At 41.8% G+C, this 19884-nt stretch overlaps 1 protein-coding gene across 7 annotated transcripts in view; it reads left to right on the top strand.

Annotated features, from left to right (window-relative positions):
* The first annotated feature begins 7137 nt into the window (after window positions 1–7137).
* The window catches only part of MCPH1 (microcephalin 1), a 156223-nt gene continuing 143476 nt past the window's right edge, over window positions 7138–19884 (top strand). For 3 of the 7 annotated variants that reach the window (XR_014786585.1, XM_084826774.1, XM_084826778.1), the window contains exons 1-6: window positions 7138–7276; window positions 10502–10593; window positions 12368–12486; window positions 15383–15467; window positions 16802–16916; window positions 18801–18941. Coding sequence is in view for 6 of the 7 variants with exons in the window: in XM_084826774.1 (XP_084682900.1) it covers window positions 7243–7276; window positions 10502–10593; window positions 12368–12486; window positions 15383–15467; window positions 16802–16916; window positions 18801–18941 (586 nt within the window). In the remaining variant the exon portion in view is untranslated. Of the gene's footprint in view, window positions 7515–8186; window positions 8782–10501; window positions 10594–12367; window positions 12487–15382; window positions 15468–16801; window positions 16917–18800; window positions 18942–19884 lie in introns of those variants that run through there. The other 4 variants (XM_084826775.1, XM_084826779.1, XM_084826776.1 and 1 more) reach the window with 3 other exon arrangements.

Raw genomic sequence — 19884 nt, forward strand, 5'->3', positions numbered from 1 at the left:
ATTGGATAGATCCTGATTGCATTTTAATGGTTCTTCAGAGAGGTTCCCTGATTCAATGCTGCAGCTATGCTTGGACCTTGGGGCCAAAGTCCAGGGCCCAAGCTCTCCCCCCCTCGCCCCCCAATGACCACCCAGAGAGCGGCAGGTGCAGAAGCAAACTGCCTTTTTTTCCTGCAGTCGTAACGGTGCTAAGATGTGAATTTAAAATGCAAAATTGCACATACTCAGAGTATTTCTTTAAAAATCAGGGTTGGCAAACAGTTTTGTTGTTATTCAAACCTGTCAGGAATGTAGAAGCAGTTTTAAAGCATGGAATGGCCACTGGAGGATGGGGGGAAGAGAAATGGTACTTGGATGCTTCACAACCGAAGTAATACAGACGGCCACCTAAAGGGAGCCAATATAAGCCCGGGGTATAAAATTATATATCTGGACCACTGCCATGATGATTTGTAATGGCCTATCTGAAGCCACAAGTTATCCTGCAGAGAGTCAAAAATGGGCAAGTGTCCCTCTCTGGAAAATCACAACGTGACCAAAAGACAGGCTAACGTGACCAAAAAAAAGGATGCAACAATTGGATTTTCTATCTCGAGAAAGGATATAAACAAATAAGGGTGAGATCCTATGCATGTTTAGACAGAAAGAAGTCCTACAACTCCCAGCATGCCCCAGAAAAAAGTCCTACAGCTCCCAGCATGCTCCTGTTAAATGGCTTTTTTCATTCTAAACTTGCATAGGATTGCGCCCTAAGAGACTGAAAAGAATGCAAAAACATTTTCAGTCATTCATTCCTTTGGGATTGGGGGATTATTAAATGGATAAGAATGATGAAAGAACAGTCATGCTTGTTCATGCCATGTAGCATGCATCTCATTTAACAAACTATGTATCTCAATAGCATTCCCTGAAGTGCTAATATTGCTTGTGTCATTTTAATGCCATAGTAACAAACTTCCTGAACAAAGCTTCATGACAGGAGCAACATTAAAATTCTAGCATTTCCTCTATGATACACACAATCTAACAGACCATAAATCATAGCTATGATTACAATCTAGCACACATTGACTTAGGAGTAATCCGTACTGAATCCAATGAGACTTACTTTGGACTAACCCAGTATTGGATTGGACTGTGAGGTGTTTATTTTTTAAAATATATTTGAGAAAGAATACATAGGTGCAGCCAAATAGTTATGAAATGCACAAAAATTATTCTAGCTTTTTGGTTTTTTAAGCTGCATATTTCATTAATCAGTTTTCTCTTTGACCGGTTTTTTCTAATACGTATATATTAAAATGTTTTTAGAAACACCACTCTTATGTTTAATTCATTGGAAGAATGTGGAATTCAATTCTATCACATCAAGGTAAAATCCTATGCAATGTGAGTTAGTGGGGGGAGGGGACAGCTGGCTGCCCTCATACTATAAAACAACTAAGGGTGCAATCCTATGCATGTTTAGACAGAAAAGAAGTCCTACAAAAAGTCCATCTGGCTGGGGACATGCTGGGAGTTGTAGGTCTTTTTTTCTGTCTAAACATGCATAGGATTGCACCCTTAGTTGTTTTATAGTCAGAGAGCATCCGGCTGTCCCCTGTCCTCACCAACCCATTCTTGGAAAGTAGTCTAGAACAAGAATGGGAAAGACCTTGGGGTGGGGGGCTGAGGACCCCCCTACCCAGCCCTTTGTGAGTTGGATAACATTGGCAAGAGGAGAGCTCCAGTTGCCATCTTGGTCATGGCTGCTTTTCCTCCCAAATGGGGGAAAGGTGCAGCGTGGGTGAAGCTGCCCTGACCCAGGCAGTGGCTGGAGTGCTCAGATCAGAGACAACAGCAGGGATCCTCCAGGGGACAGGGCCTGAGAAATCCACGGAGGCTCCACAGGCCAGATGAGGAACCTCCGCAGGCTTGATTATGCCAATAGCCTGTACACTCTCCATCCCTAGTCTGGAATGATGCAAATTCTCTCTAGGAAAAATGACAGTCAATGATAATACATACCTTCAAGTATATGATCACAGGTATAAGATAAAGCATAGGTACCAGAATATTTGAATCCAAAATATTTCTACAGCCTCTCACGAGACAAAAGATGGGATCCAAATGCAATGTTAATTCATAAAACAGGGACTATATGGCTCTTTCCAATGTTAAACATATAGCCCTAATTAGTTATTTATCTACATTTGGGAAAGCAGCTTAACACTTGTTTGTCAGGTAATCAGTTTTCATTGCATCACGGGTGCAACCCTATCTCGATACGCCCCTTTTCAGCTGCTCCGCACTCCTCTTCTGAGCGTGGAGGACAGGGCTTCTCCGCGCTGCCTCTGAGGCAGCGTGGAATTGGGGGGTGGTTGGTTTTCCAGGAACCAACCTTGGAGCATGGGCTCTGAGGTCGGTTCCCAGAAAACAGCATATCCTATGGCCGTCTAGCCACTGTCTAGCGGCCATAAGATTGCTCCCTTAGAATATTGCACAGTTTCACTAGATGCCAGAACATAGATGATCAAGATCAGTATAAGAAGCAATCTGGATAAATTTGCAGCTCAACTGCAAATAAGGTTGACTCATATCTTAGCCTGGAATTTAGCCTGCTCTCCCTTCTATTATGGGATTCATTTCTGGGAGCTTAGCATTAGCACTCTCTCTCTCTTGCGCGCTCTCTCCAATGGTGCTCCCCCCCCCCCCCGGAGTCATTTGGACCCTTAAGGGAATGCTAGGAGGTATATTTTTACAGTGTGACCTATCGGTGGTAAGGCTATGACAGCTATCCTATTATCAGCATTCCAAGTGCTCAAAAATAAACCTGCTGCTGTGTCAAATCCAGAAGGGGTGATTGTTAAAATTATAGGACAGCAAGAGAGAATAAAATTGGAGGCATTGACTCATGAGAAGTATAAATACCCTGTGTCCTGCTTTTTTCTGCAGCCATTGCCATAAAAAAAACTCTCATGGCATTAAGTATAGTCCAGTTGCATTTTGAAAAGTTAGCAATGCCCTCATTTAAAATATTGATGATACCTTTCAAATTAACCTTTATTCTTCACCATTTTTAATTGCAGAGTGTTATATAAGCCCACATTAGAATTATCTGAAGGCAAATGATGCAACTGATCCCACTCAAGCAAGACTGCCAGGCCTGGAAGCTGCCTAGGAATTAAACTATTCTTAGCTCTTTAGCTTGAGCCATACCATAAGTTAGGTTGTGAATAAACGTTTGAGATAGTTACAGGTATAAAGTCGCTGGACTCAGTGACTTTATGTAACATCTTTCCAACCATTCACTAAAATGCTGAAATTATATTATTTTTAAAACACACACACCCTTTTCCATCCAACAGTATAAAAGAGAAAAGTGTCCATTTCCCATTTGAATTCTTTATTTTGTTAGAATTTAAATGGTAAGGAATATCTTATTTATATGCAATGTTAATAAGAAGTAATATAAGGCATGGGGTGGGATACTAACCTACTAGCAGTTCCCATATATAGATATGGTACATACTTGTGTCAAAATTAGATGGATAAAATACCTTCAGGAATGGATCCTAGATCTTCTTGCAGCAGAGTAAAAGGCTTGCAATTCTTGCACTATAGTGCCATCTATCGTGCAGAGGCACCTTTTAAAGTGGCCAGAAATTACCGCTGCAGCAACTGGAAGTGCTCAGTTTGTATGAATTTGCCAGTTGTATCTGCCGCTTCTTTCACGTTGCATAAACCCAAAATGGGTGCATTGGGCTGTGCATTCTCATTGTTCCTGCTTCCTTTAAGTTTGGTATCTTCAATTAGGAGAATCTGATGAAGTAGAGAGGTGGGAAAGACCCTTTCTGACGGCCAGGAGAGCCACACAACTGCCATTTAATTATGAATGACACTGCACTGTGCCAGATGGGCCAGCAGTCTGACTCGGTATGCCACCTTCATATATGTTCTTAAGGTCCATCAAATAAAAAGTAAAATTCACGCTTAGAATGCCATCCTATGTGTAGGAACATAGGAGCTGCTTTATACAGAAAGCTTTGAATATTGGGTGGTATGGGTCCAGGAGGTTGTAAATTCCTCCTTGAGAGAGGGAGTGGTGCCTGCTGCTTTAAAAGAGGCAGTAATTAGACCACTCCTGAAAAAGCCTAACCTGGACCCAGAGGATGTTAACAATTATAGGCCAGTGGCCAACATCCCCTTCCTGGGCAAGGTGCTTGAGCGGGTGGTTGTAGGACAGCTCCAGGCACTCTTGAATGAAACCGATTATCTAGATCCATTTCAATCAGGCTTCAGGCCTGGTTTTGGAACGGAAACTGCCTTGGTCGCCCTGTGGGATGACCTCTGCCAGGAGAGGGACAGGGGGAGTGCGACCCTGTTGATTCTCCTGGACCTCTCAGCGGCTTTCGATACCATCGACCATGGTATCCTTCTGGATAGGTTGTCTGGGTTGGGAGTTGGAGGCACTGCACTACAGTGGTTCCGCTCCTACTTGGATGGCCGATTCCAGAAGGTGGTGCTGGGGGATTATTGCTCTGTACCATGGCAATTGTGCCATGGGGTTCCACAGGGCTCTATTTTATCCCCCATGCTGTTTAACATCTACATGAAACCGCTGGGGGAGGTTATCCGGAGGTGTGGGCTGAGGTGCCATCAATATGCGGATGACACCCAGCTCTACCTCTCTTTCTCATCAAAACCAGGTGAGGCAGTGGCTGTTCTGAACCAGTGCCTGGGCACGGTAATGGACTGGATGAGGGCTAATAAACTGAAACTCAATCCAGACAAGACGGAGGTACTGTTAGTGGGTGGTTCGTCTGCCCGGCTAGGTGATATTCAACCTGTTCTGGAGGGGGTTGCACTCCCCCTAAAGGATCAGGTTCGTAGTTTGGGGGTGCTCTTGGATCCAGAACTGTCACTTGAGGCACAGGTGAACTCAGTGGCACGGAACACTTTTTATCAGCTTAGGCTGGTATACCAACTACGCCCTTATCTGGACAGAGATAGCCTAGCTACAGTTATCCATGCTCTGATAACTTCTCATCTGGATTACTGCAATGCGTTATACGTGGGGCTGCCTTTGAAAACGGTCCGGAAACTTCAGCTAGTCCAAAATAGGGCAGCAAGATTGTTAACAGGGACTGGCCTGTGAGCTCATATTACGCCAGTACTTTTCCAGCTGCACTGGCTGCCAGTCCATTTCCGGGCCCGATTCAAAGTGCTGGTGTTAACATTCAAAGCCCTTAACGGCTTGGGGCCAGGTTACCTGAAGGATCGCCTCCTCCCATATGTGCCTGCCCGGACCTTAAGATCATCAGCAGCAGCCCTTCTCCGTGAGCCCCTGCCAAAGGAAGTGAGGCGGGTGGCTACTAGGAGGAGGGCTTTTTCTGCTGTGGCACCCCGGCTCTGGAATGAGCTCCCTAGTGAGGTTCGCCTGGCGCCTATATTGTACTCCTTTCGGCGCCAGGTGAAGACCTTTTTATTTTCCCAGGCATTTTAGCTTTCTAAATTTTTATCTTTGCTGTTTTAAATCTGTATTTTAAACTCCTGTACTGCTGCTAGGTTTTATTGTGGTTGTATTGTTATATTGTGGTTTTAATGTTCTATATATTTTAAATTGTTTTATTGTGTGTTGTTTGGTTTTAGTTTTTGTGAACCGCCCAGAGAGCTTCGGCTATTGGGCAGTATAGAAATGAAATAAATAAATAAATAATATGGAAATGAAATAAATAAAAATCTACTGACTCAAACCATTGGTCCATCTAGCTCAGATATTGTTTAGACTGAGCACACCAGCTGGCAGCAGCTCAGGAGCCTTTCCCAGCCCCCCTGGAGATGCCGAGGATCAACAGTGTAATCTTATACATGTCTACTGAGAAGTATCCCTGACTGAATTCAATGGGGCATACTCACATGCAAGTATGTAACAGGATTTCAGCCCATACCTGGGACCTTCTGCAGGCAAACCATGTGCCCTTACCATTGAGCTATACCCTTCTCCAATGTGCGCTTGCCTAGAAGCCGTGCTTATTTGGGCTTACTCCCTAGTAAGTATGTATAGGATTGCAGCCTTGCACATTTACACAGAAATAATCGCCATCCACTGTGTTCTGTGGGGCTTACTCTCAGGTAAGTCCACACAGAAAGGATTGCAACCTGAAACATGCACATGCAACCTACATATACGATTCAGCTGCCCATTTTTTATATTAAAATACACACAACCACATCCATTTGGATACAGAACTCCAGTTTACTCTTATGAGCAGCTAAAACTGAAAAACAAATAGGCTCCTTCACACTGAGCTTTTATCCTGGAATTAAGATTGCTCCTTCGAGGAAGTTTGTGGGCTCTTTACATGAGGCCATGATCGTTCAAGGTGTCTCCTGCACTAAATGCCCTTTGTTGTTTTTAAATAGATCGCAGATAATGAGCTATCAAATTACCCCCGTTGTGTTCCCCTTCAGTTTCCTCCTCCAAAAGAGGAAAAGTGGAAAGAAGAGGAGCGAGATCAATGAAAGATCAGGGAAGATTCAGATACGGGGAGAAGGAGACAGGTGAAGAGGGGAGTCGTTGTGATCCTGCATTTAAAACGAAAGCAGAAAACCCCGTTTTAAATGCAGGATTTTAGGCTGGTGTAGAGATGCCCAAAGAAACGCGATTCCAAAGGGACAGCAGGACGCCAACAGTCAATCAGGGATCAAGACAGCTACGAGGCGCCACTGAAGAGTTTCTACGGTGCAATCCTACACAGGTCCACTCAGAAGTTAGCCCCACTAAAGTTAGGCCTAAATTAAGTCCCATTTATTTCAGTGGGTCTACTCGAAGCATGAATAAGCCTGGATCCAACCCGTTGCATCTAAACTCTCGGAGCGCTTCGGCCTCTTGATTGTTTCAGGCCCGCTGACTCCCCCCGCCCCCCGGGCGCAAAAGATGAAGCACAAAGACAAAAAACCTCACAACTGCCCACCCACTCCCAGGCATGAGTCCGGCTAGCTCGCCAGAACCTCCCTCCACGCGGCAGGGAAATTTTTCTTTTCTAACCGCTGCGCGGCGCTGCACATCACGCGGCTGCAACCGTCGCCATACAGCGGGCAGGACGCTGTCGCCTTTCGTGAGCTCTATGGTTGTCATTGGGCGAGAGCGGAGCCGGAAGAGGGAGGGACGAGAAAGACGGCTCCCCGCGAGGCGCATGCGTCCGTCGTAGGCAGCGGTTTAAACGGTGGCGCGAGGCTCGTTAATGTCGTTAGATACCTATGGAGCTCGCTCACGGCCGGCTTGTCTTAGCAGGTACTGACCCGTTTCCAGGGCCGCCGCTGGCAGGTGGTGGGCAGGGGGAGGAACTTCTTACTCCCATAACTTCTGCCTGTCTCCTGTTGAGCACGTATGTGAATATAGGGAACTGGTTTATGCTGAGTCGGACTACTGGTCCATCGAGCCCTGTACTCTTTTCTCTGGCTGTCAGAGGCTCTCCGGGGTCTCAGCTGAGGTGCTTTGGCTTCAGCCGGAGACAGCAGGGATTGAGCAGGTAAGCCGCGCTGGAGTGTGTGCTTCGACGAGGCTTACTTACAAGCCACCGTACCCAGGATCGAAGCCTCCCCATGCGCACCACTGCTGTGGCAAGCTATTTCCTCCCCCACCGGCCAGACACACAGTTCTTCCATCTTTCTTGGATATGTGCGTAATTTAACCCTGGGTTCACCAGAAATGTGTGAAATGTTTGAAAAGCACTGTTATGTAGCTTTCGGGCCTACTCCAGCAGTTTAGCTAGGCAGGTTATTTTTCAGAAAGGATAATGATCCTGCTTAGGAGCACAACAGAAACTTTATTTAGATTCTTCTTTCGGAACACAAACTATAGTCCTTCCTTTTTGAAACTCCACTCCATACACACAGAGGCCTTCTTACCTACCGAAACCCTCCTGGTTTATCTGGGCCCAGCTCTCCACAGACAGCTCTCCTACTAGCAACTGTTCTTAAAGGTACATGAAGCATAAGCTGATGTTACAGTATATAAATATGTGCTCGAGTGTGTACAGATAGCATGTCCCTCTCCAGTTAGTCACCATTACCAAGCCCTGCATATTTGAAGCTGGGGGAGCAGCTTTCAGAAGATGAGCACTTTCTTCTCCAAACTCCACTCATTTTAGAAAGTAAGTGCTGTCTGTACCCTGTACAGTATGCCAACTTTCCTAAGGCCTTTTTAATCCACGTTTTATACAATACTTTGAAAACAGTACTAAATATCTCCTTTTACCATAGCATTACTGTCTACATTTCTCTCTTCTCTCCTTACCCCCTCTCCAAATGTTATGTCCTTATCTAGACAGAGATAGCCTAGCTACAGTTATCCATACTCTGATGACCTCTCGTCTGGATTACTGCACTGCGCTGTATGTGGGGCTGCCTTTGAAAACGGTCCGGAAACTTTAGCTAGTCCAAAACAGGGCAGCAAGATTGTTAAGAAGGAGTGGCCAACAAGATCACATTAAGCCAGTACTTTTCCAGCTGCACTGGCTGCCAGTCCATTTCCGGGCCTGATTCAAAGCGCTGGTATTAACATTCAAAGCCCTTAACGGAGTGGGGCAAGGTTATCTGAAGGATCACCTCCTCCCATATGTGCCTGCCTGGACCCTAAGATCATCCTCAGGAGTCCTTCTCCAGGAGCTCTTGCCAAAGGAAGTGTGGTAGGTGGCTACCAGGAAGAGGATCTTTTATGTTGTGGCACCCCAGCTGTGGAATGAGCTCCCTAGAGAGATTCGCTTGGTGCCTACATTGTACTCCTTCTGGCATCAGGTGAAGACCTTTTTATTCTCTCAGTATTTTAGCTTCCTAATCTTTTTAGCTCTGGTGTTTTAAATCTGTATTTTAAATTTCTGCATTGCTGCTAGGTTTTATTCTGGTTGTACGGTTATTTTGTGGTTTTAAGCTTTCATATTTTATATTGTTTTATGCTGCACTTTGTGGTTTTAGTTTTTGTGAACTGCCCAGAGAGCTTCGGCTATCGGGAGGTATAGAAAATAAATAAAGAGATAAATAAATGTTACTTAAATACATCCATCTCTTCGTAAGGACTCTTTGAAGAGATAAAAAGGAAGGGGAGTGGAAACCTCAGTTGTGGGGTTTTCTGTGTGTATTTAAAGATTTTAGAAGACTTTTCAGCAAGATAATATGCACACTGGAATAGAACATATTGTAAAAGACACTAAGATCAAGCTGGGTAGGTGATTTCAAAAAAAACCCCATGAATCTACTAGTATGAGCAACAGTTATAAATAGTAACTTGTTTTGTGTTTCTACACCCTCATCTTTGCCACACTATGGATGAGTTTGCATAACACACCAACCCATGCTGTGAATAAGCTGTATAGTATGGGTTGTTCTACGCTCTTCTCCCCCTGCCGCCGCTGCCACCGCCGCCCTGCTTTTCATGGCTTCCATTCTCAGTAACCCTGTGGAGAGGGGAGCCTATATGGAGTCTCATCTTGTGATGTTTTATACTACACTTGTAGCTGAAACATACAAGGGCATTGGCAAAGCTATATATTTATTTGACAGCTGTAAGTATGCACTTCTGCAACTGCAAAAAAATACCAAAAAAATGTATTACAGCCCCATTTGCGCAAATTCCTGAGGCTGAAATAATAAAAAACATTATGGCCCCATTTGCACAAATCTCAGGGGCTGTTGCTTGTTCACCAAGCCCTTAAAAAATCCCAGCATTTGATATGACTAGGGCAGGAGTGGCTATATATATATATATATATATATATATATATGACACTGAGCCCATCCACAGCCAGCCATTTTAAAATCCAAATACAAGGAACACTTCACTGGCTGGTGTCATGTATGTACAGGTAGGCTCTTAGAAAGTGACAGCAGCACCCGAGGTATGACCCATCTTAGATCTGGTAGCAGTTTAGCTCATGACGAGTACTATGCTATCTTCAGCAGTCTGTTTTTGTCTCTCTGACACTGATCTGGAAGAAATGTATGAATATGCTATATAGGGGTAGTTGACTGATATAAGCAGGATGTATTATGGAAATGGTTGAGATTTGCATGCAAAAGGTGGCAGTCCAAGGATGATAATGAACTTCCCCACCTTGACTGTCATCTAGCTGACAGCCATTCCATTAGGATGCAGAGCAGAGGGAGAGAAGAGAAGCAGAGCTATTCCATCACCTCTACCCAGAGACCAGCTACCTTTGGCTTTCCCCAATTATCACCTAGCTGGCAGCAATTCCATCAATCTCCCTTAACTGTTTTCATCTCAGTTGGTCATGATAAGAATTATAACTTTAAGAATGGATGCTTTAGATTGCTCTTTCTCCTCCTTCCTCCCAGTCCCTTTTCCTTGGGTGTCATGTCTTTTACACTGAGGGAAGGAACTGTCTTACTCCTGATATTTGTAAGCTGGTCTGGGAGCCTTTTTGGCTAAAGAGCAAGGTAAAAATGCTTTAAAAATAATGATGATTATTTAAATCCTGTTTCTTTTTTTATTGTTTCATAGGTGTTATAGCATATGTTGAAGTATGGTCATCCAGCAGAACAGAAAATTACTCAAAAGCCTTTACCCAACAACTAATTGATATGGGAGCAAAAGTAAGTAATGCTTTCCGAACAGTTGTTGTATTTAAAGCAGCAGCTTATGTGTAATTTTCTTATCAATTCATAAGTTTTTAATATGAATATGGTAATATCAGTACATTTACATATGTACAAACATATAACCAAGATAGATCCACCCTTTCTGGGCAGTCTTTGACACAAATCCATGGGCCAAACACTGTATTGTAGCTAAGTCTAAGTATGTGTAACTGAAAGAATCACATTCTTGTTTGTTTGTTTGTATATCCCTCCTTTCCACCAGAATTGGCACTCAGTGAGGGTAATAAAATAGAGATTACTTAAAACATAACATAAAACCAAATAAAAAAACACAACAATAGAAGAAATAACAATCCCCTTTAGCAGCAGACCAGCTACATGCTAAAGGTCTGCCTGAAAAAAAAATGTCTTTCTCTGCCAGGACAACAGAGAGGAGACAACCTCCCTCTCCAGGGAGTTCCAAAGCCTGGAAGCAGGCACCAAAAAGGCCTTTTCTCGGGTCACCAACAAATGTGCCTCTGTTGTTGGTGGGACAGACAGAAGGACCTCTACAGAAGATCTTAATACCCAGGTAGGCTCGTATGGGAGAATACAGTCTTTGTCACCACCTCTTTTAGATGAGATGGAATTGCACCTTGTCATAAAGAGGCAATCTGCCATCTCCCCCAAGTGCCCTGCACTTAACCAGTCTGCCATCTCACCCCCCCCCCTCCCCTAAGTGCCCCGCTTTTATAAGCCAGGAAGGGCAAGAGTCTAGCAAAAGGTTTTTTATGAATCTTATGCATTTCTGTATATTAAATGTTGTTGTTCTGGTTTTGCCTCTGTTTCTACAAACCCTTTATGTTCATAGGATATGATGAAAAATACCCATGTCAAATGTGTCCCAGGCCTGTCTTTTGTAAATGATTACACGTCCAATTTAGAAGGTCTACAGTAGCTGAATTCCAGTTTATAATGAGCAGTGGGTTTATCCACACTGCCTAATCGCCCCCACTTGGCTCCTGCTAGCATGAGAGGCTAAAATAATCAGAAATGTGACAGGAAAGCAAAAGTTTCCCATTATGTCCGAACCAGGACTCCTGGTTGGTCACTCTTCTAACAACTCGGAGTCTAAAGCCAGGTGCAGCAGGGGAGCTTCTGAGTCATGGCAGCTGGATGTTGCAGTGCCTGGCTGCGTGCTTCTTACTCTTTTTACTGAAGGTTGCAGGTCTTAATTTAAATGTTACTATAAATTTATGTCTAGCAATATCCAAGATACTAAAGAAGTTGGATGTGAAAACTACATGTGGGACTCCAGCATCCAGAAGCCCTAGAAGTTTAAGATAGTTTTTTAAATGAACACATTTAAGTCAATCTAAATGCAGAACTAAGAAATCACAGGGATTACAATTTTTGACAACAAGGCTCTAGTGGCACCTTTATTTATTGTGGCATAAGCTTTCATGGACACTGAAGGTATCAATGAACTCATTTGTGTGTTGGCCAAGGTGTATTGCAAACTATCAAGAAGCCAATTTCTCCTTGTTTGAGGCTAACTAATTAAATGCCTTAATAAATATCAGTTTTAAAAGCTGCAAATTTCCTGCTTAGCTGGTAAAGCAGTGTGTAAGAATTGAAGGCTCAATCCTATTGTAGGGCTTTTTTCTGTCTAAACATGCATAGAATTGTGCCCTATCACTTTTCAGTACAACTGAAGAGTTTTGTGTAGTTTCAAAAAGATTTTCTAGCTAAGATTTTTTTAAAAAGTTCTTTCCCTTATGTTCTGTAGGTTTCCAAGACTTTCAACAAACAAGTGACTCATGTGATCTTTAAAGATGGACTTTCATCTACATGGAATAAAGCTCAGAAGGGTGGGGTCAAACTAGTGTCAGTGCTTTGGGTAGAAAAGTGAGTATTGCTATATGGTACAAACATACTGGAAGAGAAAATACTGAAAGAGGAATGTTAGTGGCCCAGTATGTGATTGTCTTATATTGGAATAAAATAATTATAAGTAAGAACTGCTGGCCACATTTATGCAAGAATCCAGACTAAGACTCCCCAAAGAAGCATACACTGTGGACAGCATATAGCTTAGTGGCCGTGCACATGATTTGCATGTGGAAGGTCCCAAGTTCTATCCCTGACAACTTGGGGAAAACAGTGCCTAAAGCATTGGGGAGTTGCTGGCAGTCAGTACAATAGTAGGCAGTTGAAAGTACTGATCTAGATGGAGCAATGGTCTGACTCTGTATAAGGCACCTTTACATATTTATATGTAGTTGACAACTATTTTTCCCCCAAAAAACTCTTCATGCCTTAGGAAGATAAGTGATGTGGTAGACTTAAATATTATGTAAACTACAAAAATGATTTTAACCAATGAAATCACATTTCTGATTTTTAGACATAAGTAGGATATTGTGGGCATAGTGAAAAAGATAACAAAATATATGTTCAGTGCAATTATTTCTTATTTACTTTTCTTAAAAAACATGCATTCTGTTTACACAGTACTTAAGTGGGTTATCTTACCCTCCAATGTGAGTGAATGGTGAACTTCATCTGTGCTAGCTGATTTTTAAAAATTTCTCTTATGCTTCACAACTAGTGTGCGATGACCAAAGCCCTAACAACTGTGACATTAATGAAGAATTCCTCATCAGTAGATCAGATATATTGAGGTTTACCCCCCACCCCCAAAAAGCAAGGAAGACAGAAATAAGTTGACCTGAAGTATTTGCTAAAAAATCACCTCGGTATTAACAGTTAAACTTGCAGCTTCAATCTAACTAGTGTTTTCATGACATTATATATTTTTTATCTTCATTATTAAAATATGCCAGATGTCTGAGGTATAATGTATATGCTTTACAAATGTAAGATCACTAGGTGTCACTAGAATCACATTCCTGAACTATTTTAATTTCTTGCTGCAATCTCTTAGTTTTGTAGCCTTAATGGTACATCAAAAGATTGCAAAGTGGTGATGTTCAAACTTTCTACCTGAAGGGAGCACTTAACCTGTGTTGACATCTTTCTTGTGGAACCCTTTTGTTGCAGAGGATTCTGAGGTATATTTGAAGATGCATGCCCAGTTCTCACAGGGCAGTGGCAGAGTCTTTTGTACCTCACTGTTGCCCTATGTGACCTCTGGGCCGCCTACAACACATTCAGCAGCACTACAGCTTGCACTGCAGGTTGGATATGTCACGAGTGCAATTGTAACAGCACGTTGCAGTGTGGAGTGTTCTGGTTCAGTGTTCTAGCCAGCCAACCATGCTTTATTCTAATATACTCAGTTTCATTCCCCCTTTTCTCTCTTTTTCTCTTCCCCACCACCACCACCAGTCTGTCAGATTTTAAGGGCCATTGAACATGCTCAGTCTTCATCGGGTGAGGGGTCCCTTTCCAATGGGGTTTTCTTTTTTAAAGATTTTTTCCTACTTCCTTGCGGTTTGCCCGTGCATGTTGAGAATTCCTTCCTGTTGGTGGGTGGTGCCATTTTGGTTACATAAAGATAGGCACTCAGAAAGTGAATTTGCTATTAGTATATATGACGATGAGCAAACTGTCCTTCAGGAAAGGTTGGCACCCATTGCCAATCTTCTCATTAGCAGACTTCTGAAGAACTCTAGGGTTTCCTGGAATTCAGATTGAAAACCACTGTTGTAGAGTAACACAAGCAGTCTAAGCCCAATATTAGATAACTGTTAGCTCAGATTCTTTGTGAAATATTCATATCTTCACGCAAAACTCTATCATAAAATTTATTCCCATTATATAGACATAGAAAAGTATACTTGATGGGTGACAGAGGCCTACCTGGGTGTATTCTTAGAAGATAGTTGTAAGAGCCACTTAATGCATTATGAAATGCCTACACTGAAAGCACTTGCACATGGAAATCAGCTTTTTAAACTTGTATATATCATTGTCTGTGGCTTATGTAGAAGAACAACATAACCTTTGAAGGTGCTGTAAGAGAACTATATACATTTCTATATTAAAGACCTAATCATAAATATTTTATTTTGCTATCTGTCATTGCCTACCACATTCAAATTTGTCCTAGTTGATTTGACTGGATCATGCATGACATAAGACTGGAACTTCTTGGCATGCATATAAAGAGGGAGGCTGCAGCCATGCACTTTATCAAGAGGTTATAGGCAACTGAGTGATTCTATGTTCTTGAGTTTTCAGGATTGAAGAAATGAGCCAGAAAATGTCAGATTTAGGAATCGGTTGATATATGTTCTCTCATACTGAAGTTCTAGTACTTACAGTTTCAAAAAAAATGTGGGGTGGGGGCAAAGGCCTTCACTTCTCAGAAAGTAAAATGGAGTGTCAGACCTGACTGACATTTAAGTCATGCCAACAGGGTTTTGTCTTAGACTCTGGCTACCAGCAAAACTAAGAAATGTGACCTCTTTCCTTAAAGATCCTGTTCCCTTCCTATCTAGTGTCTAAATTACTAGCTGTTTTACAGTTTTGTGCTCTATCTCTACTCAAGTGTTTATAAATAGAAACTGTAGCATTTCAAATGTGACTTTTACAAGCAAGCAAGCGGTTCATTTGATGACCTGAATTTCTGGACAAGATATGCCTGTTGGGAATTTTGGATATGGCAGAAGGAACAGATGAGAACCAACCTAAAGATATGCAGCTAGGCTATCAGGATAAGTTGAATTATGGTGCAATACTAAGATTCTCAAGCATCTAGGGCCATCGTTAACATTATTAAATCTGTCTAATTCTACACCAAAGAAATGCATAAATTAATTCAGTGTGTTCTGCTCAGATGCCGAGAAGTTGGAAGGCATGTTGATGAGTCACTGTATCCTGCAATAAATACTATTGAAGGATTACCTCAGCTTAATAAAAAGGTGTGTATATAACTTGAAATCTGTCACCCAGCACCCCAAATAGACATCCTTTCTGGCCCTATAGGCATTTGTGTGGTTCCTCAATTTCTCATATATAACAACATATGTTTATCAGTGGCATATAACTTAGAACTGTTTAAGCACAGGTAGGTATGGTGATTGGTGAAACCCCCCATTTATTTCTGTGGATATTTCCCATTTGTTTCTTTACTTTCTCAGATATCTGTGGCAAGTCTGCCACGTTTCTCTGCTTTTCCAAACAATTTCTACTTATGCAATGTTCTTGCAGTTTTTGCCCCTGAAAAAGCAATTGCGCAGTCTGATGTGCATTTATAGCAGCCAGACAAGCACATGCATGTTGACAAGTCTGCTAGTTGGGGATAGGCATGCTCAGTGAAATATGGTCCACTGAGTATACCTACCCACAATAGGAGCCAGGCTACTGAGTTTCTTTTTGGTATAGAGGGTTTGTTTTGGTGGCAGTAGTTAAAGATATTATAGCTGAGGCAGTATGCTCTATTGGTGAAGTCTAACTTTATTAAAACTCTGACAGTGAATTCCATAGATCCAAGTCTCAAAGTTTTTTTTTTTTTTTTTAAAGAAACATAGGTGGGATAACTCACATGTTCTGACATATGGAGTGGGAGTGGTGGGATAATATACAGTGTTTCTCTCACATGTTGGTTTTCGAACTGCATTCATTGACTTGCTATGCTATCTAACCAGAACAAACCCAGAAACACAGGACTCTGAACAAAAACCAGTCTCAAGAATGCCCTTTTTTTCACATACTATGATATAGTAGTTCTAGTCACATGTTGGGAAACTGAGCATGACTTGAAGCATCCCTAAATCTCTGTCGGTAAAAGATAAGTTAGACCAGTTTTAATAAGGAGTGGAAGAAACAACTACGCTGGGAATTTTACAGAGAGGATAAAAAAAAAAAACCTTTTCCCCCATGGCTTCAAAATTTCCAGAAGTTTTACATGTCTAGTCTTCCTTACATGTCATTTTTAGAAATAATTTTGGGGGATAAAGGCTGCGTAGCAATATATGAGCACCTTGTCTTAAACATTTTTTTATCATTCTAAAAGAAAATATTTCACGATCCAAAATATTTCTGCTTTTTCATATTTTCAAATTGCTGGATTTACCACTCTGCTTCTTTGTTTTGCTCTGATCAAATTTTATTCTAGAATATGTTCCAAGTTCTGACTTTGGCATTAATGTAAATGCATAATACGTTTTTTAAGAACTTGCATAATTTGTACAACTGATTTATAACCAGTGTTATTACAAGGGTTATGACTCAATGGTATGGTTTTGTTTTGTAGCACAAATGCATGCAGCCCAAAAACTTCATTGAAAAAACTCCAGAAAATGATAGGAGACTACAAAAAAGGATGGCAATTATGTCTAAAGAGTTAGCAGTACAAAAAGCAGCAACAGGCAAGTATATGAACTGTTCATGTTGTAAATGACTTTTAACCATGCACTGAAAAGTAACAGTGGTATATTGTGAGACTTGAGCATAAACTTAAGGTACTGCTCTGCAGTTGTACTTCCAAATTAATAGCAACAAGTGGGGACACCTGTGAAATTTGTAGAACAAAATGAACTGCAGATAGAGAGAGAAGGAAGAGGGCAAAGGATTCTCTTTAGTCCCATCTTTCTTCCTCACTCCACTGATCGATTCTTCGTGAAGAGAGGAGGAACAGGTGCAGAGAAAGAGAGAGTGCACTTGCCCTTTCTTCTCCACACAGTTCTCCTTCTGCCAATGACTTTCCCTTTGTCCCGAAAGGATTATTGGAGGGATGGATTAGGAGTCAAACAGTTTGCTCAGAGTCCTTTTATTTCCCTTTGAAGCAGGGAGGGCTTAGCTGCGCTCAGCCAACACAATTAACTCCTGGTCTCTGCTATGGGTGCTGCTCTCTTCTGCGGGGGATACTCTCTGGAGGTAGAAGAAAGCACATATGCACCACCCGTGTACAGAACCAGCTTTGGGTGAGAATGGAAGCCCAGTATTTTCCTGCAAAGTAGAGACTCTCCTTTCCTGCCCTCCCCACCTACAATTTAGGTTCCCAGCCCTTTATCACTGGAACACTATGGGATATTGTAAATCACATAACACCTGTTTGAAATAATCTTTTCTATTGTTTCTTAAAATGTGTTTTCTTCCCAAACAGAAAGGTGACAAAGCTATCCTACTAAGTTTATAAGTGGAATATAAGTTAGGGCTGAGCAGTATCCATTGCCTTTGTCAGACGTTCATCCTTGGTGAGGCGGCGGGGGGGGGGAAGTGAGAGAAATTTACCACAATTTCAAATATGAGGGGTTGTAATTATTTGTTGTTCTACAAAGTGGTCCCAATGGGTTCTTTCCCCCCACTTTAAAAATAGCTAAAGCCACTTCTCCAAGTGGTGCACATAGTAGTGTGGCTGCCAAAATGTAGCTGCTAATGCCCCTGGGAACGATGTTATATCACCATGTAGTGTCATTCCCAGGAGGACAAAAAGTAAGTACCACCTGAAACCGAACATTCCCATCTGTGTTCTCCCCAAACTTTGGGAAGGTTTCCACCCTGCAACCTCCTTCAATAGTAGGAAATAAGCTAATATACGTAGATCTAAAAAGGCCCAATATAGATAAACAAATATATGTTAAGACTAAATATGGATACTCCATTTCCTGTCTTGGTCTATTCTTGGCCACCAAACTTCACTATTGCTGCCTGTCTTAATAGTTTCAGCATTCTTGGCCAAGATAAAAGCAGGGGAACCTTGAACAGTGCCGCAGAAGCACAGCCTTCTGCATTTGGGGTTCTCTGGATCAACATGATTGTAATAATTTTATTATCACTTGCTCTAATAGCAAACCTAGACAGTGGACATCAAAAGTTACTTAGCAAAAACAAGACTACTGAGAAAAAGTAGGGGCATATCAGCATGTTGGGTGGAACCGTAAGATCTGCAGAAGTACAAAACATGTTTAAAAAAAAACACCCTAAGGCAGCAACCCTTCACAACCAAAACACAGCCCAGTGAGGACTCAGCATTCTCTGTAACCATGGAATGTTGAGTATCAATGGAGTGAATGGAATGGAATGGAATATCCTAGAGGAGGGTATGGCTGGGTGGTTGAAACAATGAACAAGAGCATGCCTGTTAGAATGTAAGGTTTAAAAACTTTTTTGAAAACTTCATTCAAAACCTGGAGCTATGGTAAAGACACTTTACCATAAAGGTAGCTTTTCAAAATGTTACTTCTGCTCTGTTAATTGCCTGCTGTTGAAATATAGAATCCCTCTAATAATTTTTCAATTATTATTTTTAGAAACGAACATTCCAGTTTTATTATTTGAAGAAGATGGTTCACTAGTATACAGCCCAGCAAGTAAAATAAAGTATCAGTGCAGTGCAATGGAGAGAAGAATAAAGGACATGAAGGAGAAAAGGGAAAATCTTTCCCCTACTGGTATGATGATAACATTCTTGTGATTCGTGAGAAGATAGGAATTTTTGTTTTTATTGCTAAGTTTCCTGGGTGTTGCCACCATTTTGTCAGTGTTTCAGGATAAGTATTCACGGGGTATGGGTTTTTCCATAGATCCAAGAATAGTTTTTTTTTTTTAATGAATGTATTATTTTTAGAATCCAAGTTAATTTTCTTCTTATCACTGCTGCTGCCCCAGCAGTATGAACAGACAGAAATCTTCAGGATGTTCAGCATAAATGTGGGGAGTGGGGGCGGGTTGGCAATATAATCCTCTCCGCTCTGCCAAAACATCTTCAGTGTCAGCGCAAGACATCAATTTCTTGGTAGACATCTTCTGTATTTGACTGTATAAAGCAGCGCTGCCCAAACTCATACCCTCTAGATATGTTGGTCTACAACTCCCATCTTCCCTAGCTAGCATACCCATTAGCTGGAGATGCTAGGAGTTGTAGTCTAGCACATCTGAAAGGCACAAGGTTGGCTGCTTTATACAATAAAATACAGAAGATGCCTACCAAGAAATGAATGTCTTGCACTGCTGCTGAAGATATTCTGGCAGATAGAACAGATCTACTAAAACTTAAGAACAGGATTGAGAATAAAGCTGAAACCAAACCTGGTACATCAGCTACACTTTGGGGCTGACATGGTTCTCTGGAAATGCAATTCTACTTATTTCCATGACATTATGTTCTCAGTGTTAGCAAGACTTCTCAGGGTATTGGACTAAATTGATTTAACCTTAGTGGGGTTTCATCAAGCAAACATTCTGGCCTGGTTCAGATGTAACAATAAGAAGCAATGTGCTTGTGCATCCTGCTCAATTACTCCTGCTGCAAGCAGGAGTGACTAAACAAACCACGGATCTTCTGTCTGTGGTTTATTTAGCTTTTTGTGCGAACTGGGAATTCTGGCTTGTCTC

This window comes from Heloderma suspectum, chromosome 1, assembly GCF_057233095.1.
Source record: "Heloderma suspectum isolate Gila_16-S chromosome 1, 16-S_ref, whole genome shotgun sequence".
NCBI classification, from domain to species: Eukaryota; Metazoa; Chordata; class Lepidosauria; order Squamata; family Helodermatidae; genus Heloderma; species Heloderma suspectum.